At 34.6% G+C, this 13,510-nt stretch overlaps 1 protein-coding gene across 2 annotated transcripts in view; it reads right to left on the reverse strand.

Annotated features, from left to right (window-relative positions):
- Window positions 1–578: 578 nt before the first annotated feature.
- Window positions 579–13,510, reverse strand: part of SLC4A7 (solute carrier family 4 member 7) — a 153,200-nt gene continuing 140,268 nt past the window's right edge. For both annotated transcript variants that reach the window (XM_032237216.1, XM_032237215.1), the window contains 7 exons: window positions 9,700–9,951; window positions 9,130–9,198; window positions 8,291–8,464; window positions 7,990–8,121; window positions 6,709–6,809; window positions 4,762–4,869; window positions 579–2,932 (listed from right to left, as the gene is read on the reverse strand). In XM_032237216.1, the coding sequence (XP_032093107.1) occupies window positions 2,851–2,932; window positions 4,762–4,869; window positions 6,709–6,809; window positions 7,990–8,121; window positions 8,291–8,464; window positions 9,130–9,198; window positions 9,700–9,951 (918 nt within the window). In that variant the 3' untranslated portion in view covers window positions 579–2,850. The remainder of the gene's footprint in view (window positions 2,933–4,761; window positions 4,870–6,708; window positions 6,810–7,989; window positions 8,122–8,290; window positions 8,465–9,129; window positions 9,199–9,699; window positions 9,952–13,510) is intronic.

Below are 13,510 nucleotides of genomic sequence, written 5' to 3' on the forward strand. Positions count from 1 at the left end.
AATTTTTACCAAACAACATTGTTTATAAGACTACCATACACAGAAATAAATTTAATTAAAGTAAAAGAGGAAAAATATCATATTGAATGCTAAGTAATGTACATGCTTTGAACACCATCTTACATAGTTTATTGATTGCCTTGAAAAACTGAATAATTTGTTTTTAGTATAGTTAATGTGAAATATGGAAATTATGCATGTATATATGTATATAAGTGTATATGGGTTCATGAGTTCCCACAGACTCATGAAAAAAGTATCTGTGTTCTGTTTATGACATTAAACAACTTTAAACAAAATGTTTTAATTAATTAAAATTCAGATATTCTGGACTGAAAATGTGTTGCTTTAAAGAACAGAAAAAGTACATTTTCTCAAATTGCTTTGCAGTTATTGCCACTAAATCTGTATCTAGAAAACAGTCACTTAATGGAACTAGTATTCTCATAGTGGGAATATACTGGCTATAATTAGATTTCACTCTCGGGTGAATTATTAATCTGTAATGTTACTCATTTATAGCTTTTAGGGCAATATTTATATCTACATACAATAAGGTATGTCTTTTATGGTTTGGCTTTACTACTATAATTTTATTTATGGAAAAAGAAATAGTATTTTTACAACATACAATAAACAGAACATTATAAATTAGCCCTGGAGTTTTAAACATCATATTTAGACATCTGCTATAAAAAAATAAAATGTGTAATAATGAATTAATAAGCAGTATTTAAGCAAATAATGTAAACTACACTGCAAGTCATGTTATCTCTGTCATTAGAAATTATTTTACATAATTAGCAAATAAATAATGAGTTTCAATAATTTTCAGATATTTATGTAAATTAACTTATTAACCCTTTGGCATTGAACAGCATTATTGAATGTCAGGCATTTGAAAATAAAGGGTTAAAAGTCAAACAATCTAGTTAAGTCTTTGTAAATTTCTACACATGGCTCTGAACACAAATATTTATAATAACAAAAGACAAGCATAATTAATTTGGAAGCTGTCAATTCTAATGAACATGATTCACTTGCCTACACTAAATAACAAATTTGAAATGTAATTTCAAAGATACAGAAATATTTATGAGATACAAACAAATATGATTTTTAAATAAAGAAAAGTGCGTATTTTTTAAAAAACCTAAGGCACAAATTGTGCAAGCACTCAGGAATGAAAATATTATCCTGTTTCCAATATGTCATATCAAAACCAAATATATTAATATTAATTTGATCATTTTTAGGCATCAGATTTTCATTTTAACATACTTGGGTACAAATTTCATTTTTTTCTTTCTTTGCTCCACTTTACATTTGAGCATTTTCGAGAATGATTGGGCCATTTTTGACAACTATTAATTTTATTTGAAATTTAATAAAATCCACAAATTGATTTAACTATATTCAAGAATTTGCTTTTACCAGAATTCTAGACATTGCCAAATGAAACTACAAATCTTGCATCCTTTACTTGCTTCCAAAAAATTTAAGTTCAACAATATTGGGATGCTTACACATTGCAATGCCTTTTCTACATTGTAAGATTTTTTTTAAAAAATATTTGGTGCACTGTAAACCAGAGAATCTTTTGAGTTTGAAATTAAGTTATGTGTATTTTCTGTTACAGTTTTCACATAGCCATATTAAAATAGATGTTTACATTAAAATGTTTCTCTTCAGTACTGATCTAAAAAACTTAACATTTTAGAGAATCTTATTATATGTCTTATTATAAAATTGGTAAACTATTTAAGCACAATCAAACCTTACACATTTCATATATGGTGTGCTGAAATCTATAATGAGAGAACAAAAACACAGGGCTTAAACATTAAACAGATAAAACTCAGCTGCACCCAGCATTTTATATAAATGGTTTTATTGATCTAAGACAAATATGCTTTGGAAAACATTTTTTAAAATTTACCATAATTTTAAAGCAATTCTGGTTTTATTTCCTTGAACTGAATGTTAAAATGATGGATTCAAGAACTTACATAAATTTATTTTCAATGTCAAGTAGCAATAAAGTTTATGTAAAAGAAATCAATTCTTAATGTAAATCCAGATGTTCTGATACATTACTACTAGAAAATTTACATTTATTTGATATAAATTTCTTCCCTCTCCTACAGTTACCAATCATCAAACTCTCCCAGCTCTCTGGAATATATTTCTAGGATGCCCTAGAGAAAATTAAAACTTAATTTACAAAAAGAAAACCATAATCATGTTTTTGAAAGGCAGTCTAAATAAATGCCAATCTAGACTTCTATATTTAAAAAAACTGCTTTATTCTTTCAATATAATCTGCTCTTGTGGTTTGTGAATTAAAAAATAAATCTGACAAGTTGACATATAAGACTTATTTTTTTAAAAAAATGCAATACAATGGTGTTTAACAGTACAACAGAAAATAATTCATATACAAATGCAATCCATAAAATAATATGAAATAAAGGCTGAAATACTGCAATTCACTAAATTGCATATGTATGATTTGTTCTTATAAACTGGCATAATATTTGCAAAAACCCAACTAGTAAATGCCTGATAACAGGACATTTGTATTTAAAATTATATAAAAATATCACATACAATGCAAACCAATAATTTATAGTTAAAAATGATCTTTGACTTACTGATAACTAAAAAAGAAATTACTTTTCCTATTTAAAAATTGAAACAAACATTCCATTAAAATAAATATTTCCACAGTGATAGACATTTCTTGCTGGAAAATCTCACTGTTGTTCACAGAAGTACCTAGTACTTAAAAGAAGCTGTAAAGTCACCCTCTTTCAATATATCCTATAAAATAATATCAGTGTTTTACCTCTATAATGAGGTTTCAGCATCTACATACTTTAGTTCAGATGTTTTTTCAATGTCTATTTTCACACATGACTCATTTTCAGGGCTGTTAAGAAAAATTCACATAGTTAAAAACACCAAGACAAGGGTATTAATAATACATATTGATATAAATTAGCATATTGCTAGGAGCATAAAGCAAGATTTAACCTATGAAAACCTTTTTAATTAAAAAAAGTTATACATTCTAATAATACAACCTTATAAGTATCTTCTTTAAAGGTTAGCAAGTTCAGTAGAACATTCTTTTAGATAAATGAATATGGTTTAATAATTAAGAAATCACAATGATTCCTACTTTGTGTATCAGATACATATTTAGAAATGTAAAATAAATTATTTTTGTGTTATAATCCAGTATAACCATTAGAATATAAAGCTCTTTGAATTATCAGAATTCAGTGAAATTTGAATGGATGGATGGACAGATTGTAGATAACAGACAGATAAGACAGACAGACAGATATATAGGGCTGCACTGCAAATACCCAGTAGCAAGTGATAAATTTATGAGTAATTCAGAAGCATGGATTGTTGTAATGTCTGAACTCAAGACTTTGTAATTGTGTTGGCTATTATAGCCAAATTTGCAGGTCATTTGAAAAAATCAGCTAAAGTCACTATATACTGTATTACAGAGGGGAAATGAAATGATGAAGTTGAATAATGAGTGAATCAAACAATTGTTAAGATAAAGGAAGTGTTCATGTAATATGTCAACCCAGAAATACTATATATTTACAGTGAGTCTCAAATTCACCCACTCAAATGTGCAATACTAAAATTAGAATAATGAAACAAATTTAAATTCTATGAAAGAAAACTGAAATATTTTGTATCAAGAAAAAGCAATATACTAGAATCTTTTTTGCAACTCAAACAATGGCTACAAATAATATAACCAAAATTTGCCAGCCTACCCCAGAAATATGGCAGCACAATTTGCAAAACATGTGCTTTAAGGCAGGGCATTCTTCAGTCAGTGACATTGCCACATCAATCTCTCAAGCTCTATTTTTTTAAGGCTAAAAAAAAATTGTCACTGCGCACAAACAGCATTGTCCACCATTATTTTATGTAATTTGGAGCAGAGTTCTTAATGTATAGTCAAAGCAACTATGTTATTCTCAAGCAAAGAGTTTATATTAGTCCAAATGGTTATTTTCTTTCAGCAATATATTATTCATTTTCCAATATATTTATCATGCAACATAATGTGTTATCATTTGAGAATATTCTAGAGCACATTACCTGTCCCATTCAAAGCACTATAGTAAAAATGTATCCATTTTGTTAATAAGGATATTTGATTTTCAGTTTTGCTTATTTGTGGTAAAATGTATCCTCTTTTTGTTATAACCATCATTCTAAACAGCTGCTTAACATAAGTTGTTTGGTATATGTTTAGGGCAGTGATTGCAAAGTCATGTCATGCATGTGAAAGGTGAAACACTACAATGTTTTGGATGACATACCAGCATTCACCTGACAACAACTATTCTTAAAAGCATGCCTCATTCTTACACTAGGGTGGGTGAGCAAGAATGAGGTGTGCTTGGGGAACAGGATGCTTTTTTAAGTGGCAGCAGGGCATTAGGGCTGAAATTGAGATTTGGGACTCTACTTCAGGCCCATCCTTGGCACCACTGCTTAGGTTGGCCTATATGGAGGAGGGAAGATACGTAATTGTTTCTCTTTTGGGGTGGAGATGTGTGTGACATGCCAGAAAAGTCAAGTTAAGCATTTTCTGAATATTTGACACACCAAGCCCAAAAGGTTCACCAACATTAGTTTGGTATATAAATTAACAACCAGCTCCGTTTCCATTCTAAACATGTAAAGCAAAAACAAAATCATAAAGCATGATTAATCTACCTCAAGTTAGATCTTGTTACTTTGGCATTCTCTGTGTTCATGGAAAGAGCCTTCCACTGTGCAGTTTTGGCCATTTCATCTGATATGTTTACCACAGAGGGGTCAATGCTGGGTAATAAACACACACTGATTAGTTCTACATGCCTTGCTAAACCATTAATGAGGTGTCATACTCTACCATTTTAAGCCTTGATTATGTTTTTTGCATGGGTACTAGAAAATATTGCAATATTTCATTTTAACACTAAGAATCTCAATGCTAAAAATAATTCACATCCCAGTTCAATATTAGTTCTAAATTAGTCTATGAAAATAGGTAATTTCTAATGGTCTGAACCACATTATAATAGAAGATAGGAAAAGTTTTTTGAAAGAATCACTTTTACCTATTTTCTCTACCATGTATCTTTTCCTGGAATTATCATAGACTATATACCAGCAATCATTTTCCTCTGTGGGCATCAGGCTCCATGTAATAATAAATTAAATGAGTATATTTTTACTCTGCTTCAAAGCAAAGAATAGAAAGGTAAACTGGACATTAAGAAAGGGAAGTATTTTTACTACTCTGCCCTCTGATAAATCAGTATTTTGTAACCTGCCATGCTAATGATGGCAGCCTTTCAGAGAATAGGCACAACTCCAAGGTATCCATTTTGTAGATATATTCACAATATAATACTTCATCGAATGGAATTGGTGTTATTGCTTTAGGAAAATTAAGAAAAACATTGTTATAAAACTAACTTAACTATATGATTAATGATATTAGCAGAGATACTTCATAAAGTAAGTTTCTTAAGTGTGTTATTTCATCCCATCTTATTTTCAACTGATAGTATAACTGGACAGATGTTGTTCCTGAATTGATTAAGGAACTTTATGAGCTTTAGTATTCCAGAAAAAATCAAGTGAAATCATGTGCAGTTAATGCACAATACCATTTTAACAGCTTCTGTTAAGAAAGGATAGAAAACTGGCAATAAGCAGTTCACAATACATATTTTTATTAACTTGAAGGAAAATATCCATAGTTATAACTGTTTTCAGCAGAAAGTCAAAGCAAGAATAAGCATTATAGCTTCCAGACTACTCACTTGGTATTAATTTTTCATGAAGAAATAGTCATACTTAAAAAAAAAAATTTCAGTCTAAAAATGCTAAAACAATATTGAATCCAAGTGGTAGCAGATCATATAAGGAATAGTAATTTAAAAAATGGTAAACAGATATTTATTTGGGGAATAATAACATTTCTAATTTGATAGTACAGCATTCTCCAACCATTTCGTCTGTACAGACCAGCAAATGTGGGAAGGGATGGTTCTGTGTGAGTGGTGGGCAAGAGTACATGTACAGCTCCATTACCACAAGTGGCGGAAACAACTGCCCGCTCTCATGCAAATAGAGTGTAGGCGCATGCACTCGCCCACTGCTCATGCAAATGGAGTGCAACACACATTTGCTCACTGCTTATGCAAATGGGGATGCAAGTGCACGCTCACCCATCACTTCTGAGGCCCAGTTCCAAACAATTCAAGTTCAGGTAGTGGGCCATGGTCTGGGGTTTGGGGACCCCTGTTATAGCACACAACCAATGTTATTTACACATGTAAAAATAATGTCCAGGCTTTCTCTAAATGATAAAAGTCTCAGTTTAATATCTTCAGTGTCTTCCACATTAACTATGCACAATAACAGATAAGACAGAACTAAAGAAAGTTCTTCATATAGATACAATTGACTGGTATGGAGTCATCTGATCTGTTCAAAATATTCATTAAATAAATACCATGTAGTGCAATATGATGATACATGCAGCTACTTTATAGTCTTTGGTCCTCTTTCACACCATAATTAATTCTAGATTATACAAAAATCCTTCAGAATTAAATTGAATAAGCTATTATATAAAATAAAATTTAAAATAATAGGTAAATACAACACCTGTATTTTAGAGCTTTCACAGGAATTTGTAATACTTCACTTCTTTCATATGGAAGGTGTACAGTTTCACTGTCCACTGCCTGAAACATTCGTTCCGCTTCCTGAAAGTTATATATAATCCAATACAGGTTTAACAAATTTTGAATAATAAGAGAAATGGAAAAATGAATTTTGTATTTTGTCAACATTGACCTAAAAGCAGGCATTTTGGAAACTGCATAGTAACAGATTTCACCCAACATTTGGGGAATAAAGAATAAAGGGTTGTGAAGAATTCAGGCCAGAAAATTATACTCTAGTCTCCTCTTATGAAAACTCCTTCCTGTGCAAACTAACAAGAATTTGAATTATGGCACTCAAATTCAGGTCTACAATAGCCACCAAAAAAAGAATATATTTTTTTACCATTTGAATTTTTGCCAACAACCAAAGATGTGAAGAATTTTTCATTATGGACCATTTTAACTCAGAAATGGGTCATTCTGAGTACAGATTAAATTACTTAACTAATTAGGAAAAGGTCTAACCTTGAAATGGCCCTATTCTAAAATGTCCTAGTCACACGGAATTGGCCCATTTTGAGGTCAGGCCATTTAAAAACAGTTCTAATACAATTACTTCACAACAAAATAGTCTATTGCTAGATTACTGTGTTATATGATGAGGTATTTCTAACTGTAAACCCCTTGTAATGGAAGATAATATAGTACACATTGTCTATGTACATCATTTCAAATCTATTGAACTTTTCTTTGACCCTTGTGTTATTTATACAAACACATTAAAATTTATGCCAGCCTAACAGTGACTTTACCGACAAAAAGTTGTACTATGTATCATTTAAAAATTTCTAATTTACAATATTAGTCATAGAGAAATTTTAGTACATTTCATTCCAAATATACTTATATTAGCTATTAGTTCACATTTGTTTATATCCTGACTACAACATATATTTTCTGAAATAATTTACTATGGCTTGTTTATTGTAAGATTATCCTGAAAACAATTAACCATCTACAAATACTTTTTTAAAATCTTTGAAAAGACTTCTTAATATTTGAAAAAGATCATTTACATGTGACACTTATACAATATCTATGTTTAGTGTATATTCTGTTTATGTTTGTGCTGTCATATTCCTATTAATCACATCTCATTTTGCATCTTTTTATAGAGCTTTAATGAGCCACTATATTTAGAGGAACTTGAATCAAATATCGGAAATGTTTTCCATTTCCCCACCAAACACTGCTTCGATATGAACACTATTTCACTTACTTCCTTTGCTTTTTTCTTTTTGTCATCTTCCTTTTTCTTCTTACTTTCTGGCATAAGGTCATCAAGCCAACTGAGCTCCCGTTTGGTGAAACACAAATCCATAAGTTTGCGAATAAAAACTAAAGCTAAAACCTTTAAAACAGTTTTAAATATAAATTACTAGCAAATCAAAATACTAATATATAGAATTAATATAAATTACAGTACACAGCATTAATTGCATAGATTTAATATTATCATTGAATTTCATATTTAGATATTTATAAATTGTGAATAACGTTGTAGTGAAACATTAGCTTACCATCATAGGAAAAACAACAGCAGCAGCTGATGCTTTAATTGCCCACAAAAGAATAAGACATGTAAGCTGAACCACTGTAAATACATGTACTTTCCATAATGGCACGTAACGGAGATAAATCAAATCAGGTTGATGTTTGGCAGGCATACCAAACAGTTTAATACGATCAAAAAACTGTAATGGAAAGAAAAATTATTAAACATATGTCTAAAAACAATTTTAGAAAACAAAATTATAAAAATAAGTGGATTACAAATTAGGCATGACACTTCTTTAGTGAAAATAATAATTGTACACTAGCTACTAAAAACTTTTAGAAATAAGTATGTGTATGCACATATGCAACCTGTACTTGTATGTACGCACTCTGACTATATAGCTATTATTACATTTTTCCTGCCTTTTGTCTTCGCCTTGTCCCTCTCCCTCCCTCCCTCTCTTAAAGTGGCGAAGATACCCCATACTCCTGTTTTCTATTTTCCTCAAAATAGCAACCCTGTGACTTGGATTGGACTAAGAGACTATGTCTCAACTGGCTTTTGTGCCTAAGTGAGGCTTACAACTTAATTTTCTGGTTTTAGGCCAGTACCTTCATCAATACCTCAAACGAGCTATTACAGCAATGATAAATTCAGAAACCTATCTTGTATAAGCCCATCTTATGTTCTTTAGAGCTCAGTATGTGACCTCCTGTCCTTTATACTTTCAAGAAAGTGCCAAAGGCACTCAAAAGTCATCATGTATGGGAGCAGAGTGAGACAGGAAAACCAAATACTGCATCTATGAGCATCTATGTTACTTTTTTCTACCGATGCAAGATGAGTAAAATGAAAACTTGCCTGAATGCCTTTTAGAGAGGATGCTCCCATATAAAGAAAAACACCATATAAAACTGGCATTGGAATAAACTGTAAAAAAAGAACAACAAAAACTCCAGCAAGTCAAACTTTGAAAATTAACAGATCAATGAATATAAAAACATTAAGTACTTTTTGCAAAGATTTGACTATTTCATCAAAAAAATGTACAGATTTAACAAAATAAATATTTCAGTGTATTTTTGAAAAAAGAGCCCAATAGAACATAAGTGATTGGTAAGTATATGGTTAGGGGAAATGGTTCAGATATAGGACATTACTATTCATCTAGGCAGAGATGATATATAATAATGTCTAATTTGACTGTAGATTATGAAAATGAAAAATATAGTGAAGGACTTGATAGTAATGAGAGATTAATAATATGGATATGGGACTACCATTTTTAGTAGTATTAATGGATCTTGGGAAAATAAATATAAGGGAAAGGGGAGGGGAAGGGAAGGGAGAGAAGGGAAAGGAAGGGAAAGGGGAAAAACTGTTTTAATATACTAAACTTGCAATAGAATTTTTAAAAAATCTGCTTCTTACCTTTAAAACAGAGGTCATAAACACTGATAGCCCCATCAGAACAAAAATCATTAATCCCGTCACTCTTTGTTCACGGATTCCAAGGAACTTTGGTTGTTCTCCTGGAGCTGAGCACTCAGATTCCACTTTTAAACTGTTCACATGACTTATTGAAAGGACAGTTGCAGCCACAAACCAAGGCAAGCCCATGATAGAGCATATACCTAACATAATGCCAACCATGAGCAGATCAAGATGATAACCACAACCTTTCTGTGGAATCAAACAAAAATGCTTCGTGCTAAAATGGTATCATAGTAAACAGATTATGTTCACAATATTTAGAATGTTTATATAAAGGTTTATTATAAAAATGGACCAAATTTAAAATTGTTTCACACTTCATGAGTCATTGAATATACCCAATAGAATACAATGCACTAAAATGAAAAAGAAGTGCAAGGTTTTAAATTACATTTGAGAGATACAATAAATACTACTCTACAAAATTACAAGGTTGGGATTTCTAGAACACATTGTAGTGGATAAGAATTTTTAGGATAAAAATAAGATTTTAAAGCTTCAGTATTTGGGAAAAATTAAATTATTCATTGAATTGGCACAAAAAATGGAATGAAAATAGAATAGAATAGAATAGAATAGAGCACAGCACAGCACAGCACTTTAAAAAAAAGTAGTGTGATTGGGCACAGAAGAAATTTGTCTCAGGTGCAGAAGTGTACATGTAAACCAACAGAGTAATAATAATCATAATAATGATATCAATAAGGGCATAGTAGAGAAAATGAGAAGGATAATAATATTACAGCCATACAACATAGGTAAATATACCTAGTCATAAGACAGTATTGGGAAGATTAGGTGTTTAGCAGAGTGATGACATGAGAGAAAAACTGTGTCTAGTTGTTTGACATGTAATGCACTATAGCGATGTTCTGAAGGGTTGAAACAGTTTAATTCAATATGTGAGGGACCTGTACATAATTTCTCAATCTTCCTTCTGACTCATACAATATACAGATTTTTTAATGAAAGGCAGGCTGTTGTTTTTTCTATCTCCAATGGATAGTTTTAACTATAACACTGTTACATTGGGTAATGGAAAGGCACACTCAGGCTAAAGGCAACAACAGCTCTTTATTGTAAAAAACAAGTATGTACAATCCAGTGAAGGTTGAGTCTGACAGCAGCCCTTTTATAGGGAGCTGTCAGACCCTTCGACCAATGAGATTAAACCTCTGTTCCCGCCGCAACAGAGGACCTTGATGGAAACCATTATAACTGTAGCTAGTATCTAACACCCCTCCCTTCTTAGATGGAATCATCCTACTGGTAACACAGTCATGCAGGTAGGCGGGTTTTTTGGTAGCTCTGCCAGACCTGCACAGTTCAGTCGGAGGGTGTTCTTCGGACAGGTCAGATGGACCTGTTTGCTCCACAGCTCCGCTTGGTGGAAGCTCCTGGAACCTTTCATAGGCCATGGCTGGAGCTTCTAGAGCCAGTTCGCTCGGAGCTTGCTGCGGGCCTGCAACACAAGAAGCTAAGTATCCCAGTGACATTGGGTTTGAGTTGGCTGTGGAAGGAGTGACTTCATGCTCCTTTTGGTAGGGCTTTGGCTAACTTGTGCAGGAGTTACCTCTGGCTGTCTAAGAGTGGAGTTGCAGAGGCGCCATGGAGTTGGTCAATGTGCCTTCTCCAATTCCAACCATCCTCGAGCTCTACGAGATAAGAGCGAGGCCCGGTGATGCCTATCACTGTGGCAGGAATCCACAGAGTTCCTCTGGTGTAGTTGTGGGCGTAAACTGAATCCACTACACTAAAATTCCAAATTTTCCTTGTGGAGTCAGGGGGCGATGCAGCAGAATAGTTTGGGTGTAGCCAGTCTAAGTGGGACCTTAGCCGGCGACCCATGAGAAGCTCAGAGGGGCTTCTCCCTGTAGTGGCACTTGGCATGATGTGTTGAATTAGCAGATAATGGTCAGCCCGTGTTTGCCAATCTCCCTAGGGCCTCTTTTGCAGATCTCACCATTCTCTCCGCCTGACCATTGGAGGCCGGATGGAATGGCATGACCAGGGCATGTCTTATTCCTTGTGCTGCTAAGAAGGTCTCAAATTGCAGGGCCGTGAATTGGGGCCCGTTGTCAGAGACCGGGACGTCAGGCAGGCTGTGTGTGGGGAATAGTCTCCATAGTACCTTGATGACCGCTTCTGTAGTGGAAGTCATCTGGACTACCTCTAGCCATTTCGAGTAAGCATCCACAACTACAAGGAATGTCTGGCCATGAACTGAGCCAGCAAAATCAATGTGCACCCTAGACCACGGTGCTTGAGGTAGCCCACACTCCTTAGCGGGGCGCCTCTGGGGGAGCTGGTCTGGACTCCTGGCATGGTATGCAGGTAGCCACCCATTCTTCGATCTCCCTGTCCATGTTAGGCCACCACATGTAACTCCTGGCCAAAGACTTCATCCTGACAATTCCAGGATGCCGTATGTGTAAAGCCTCTAATACTGCAATGCACAGTTTGGGTGGAACAACGACCCGGTCCCCCCACAGCAAACAGCCATTAATAACAGACAATTCATCTCTCTTACAATACATTTTGAAATCAGACCCAACAGGCCCCTTGGGCCACACCCTCCACACCCAGTTCAAAATTTGTTTGATGGTGGAGTCTTTTGCAGAGTGGCGGGTAACATCACTAGACGAGACAGGACCAGTCTCTAAGCAGTCAATAAGAAGAACTAGCATCTTGGGCAAGAAGTTCTAGCAGCAGGCAATGACTCAAAGCATCGGCATGCCCCAAAGTGGAGCCAGGTTGGTAGATAGGTGTAGGCAATAGGAAAATAGTCCATCTGGTCATCCATGGCGATAATGACACAGGAGTAGGTCGGTCCCCCAGCCAGCAAGCCCAGCAGGGATTCCTAGTCTGTAATTAGTTCAAAATCATGGCCGTAGAGGTATTCATGGAACCTTTTTACACCGGGCACAGCAGCCAAAGCCTCATGGTCCAGCTGGTTGTAGTTCCACTCGGCAGTGGATAAGATCCTTGAGTAATAGGGTATGGAAGCCTTGGTTCCATTGGGCATGCAGTGGCTGAGGACGGCTCCAATGCCAAACGGGGAAGCGTCACAAGTCAACACCAGTGGCAGGGTCTGGCTGTACTGCACCAGGAATGTGTCTGCTGACAGAAGTCTTTTTACCACGGAAAATGCGGCTGCCTTGGCTCTGCCCCAGGACCACTTTGCGTTCTTTGCCTGGAGACTATGTAAGGGCTCAGCAACAGTGGCTTTCTGTTTAAGAAACACGCTGTAGAAATTAAGGAGCCTGAGGAATCCCTGCAGCTTGGTTTGATTGTGAGGTGTAGGGGCGTCGTGGATTGCTTTAATTTTTTTAGTGGTTGGGCGAATCCCCAAGCCGTCGATTAGGTACCCAAATAATTCAACCCTTGGCACGTTAATTTGGCATTTTTCTTTTTTGAGACGGAGGCCTTTGTCTCGAATTCTGGTCAAAACAGTTCACAAGCATTTGAAAATTTGCGCCTCATTTGCAGCCAATACCAAGACTCCTGGAATCCCCTGCAAAAGCTGTTCCATGATGCTTTGGAACAGTCCAGGGGCAATACTAACTTCAAATTGCAAGCAGTTACATTTGAATGCACTCCTGTGCGTCACAATGGTTTGGGCCTCTGCCATAGTGCCATCTACAGGCAATTGTTGGTATGTCTCCGCCATGTCCAATTCAGTGAATACTTTGCCAGGGCCTAAAGAATGTAATAAATGTTGTACAATGGGTACAGGGTAAGCACTTTG

The sequence above is a fragment of the Thamnophis elegans genome, chromosome Z (assembly GCF_009769535.1).
Source record: "Thamnophis elegans isolate rThaEle1 chromosome Z, rThaEle1.pri, whole genome shotgun sequence".
Taxonomy (NCBI): Eukaryota; Metazoa; Chordata; class Lepidosauria; order Squamata; family Colubridae; genus Thamnophis; species Thamnophis elegans.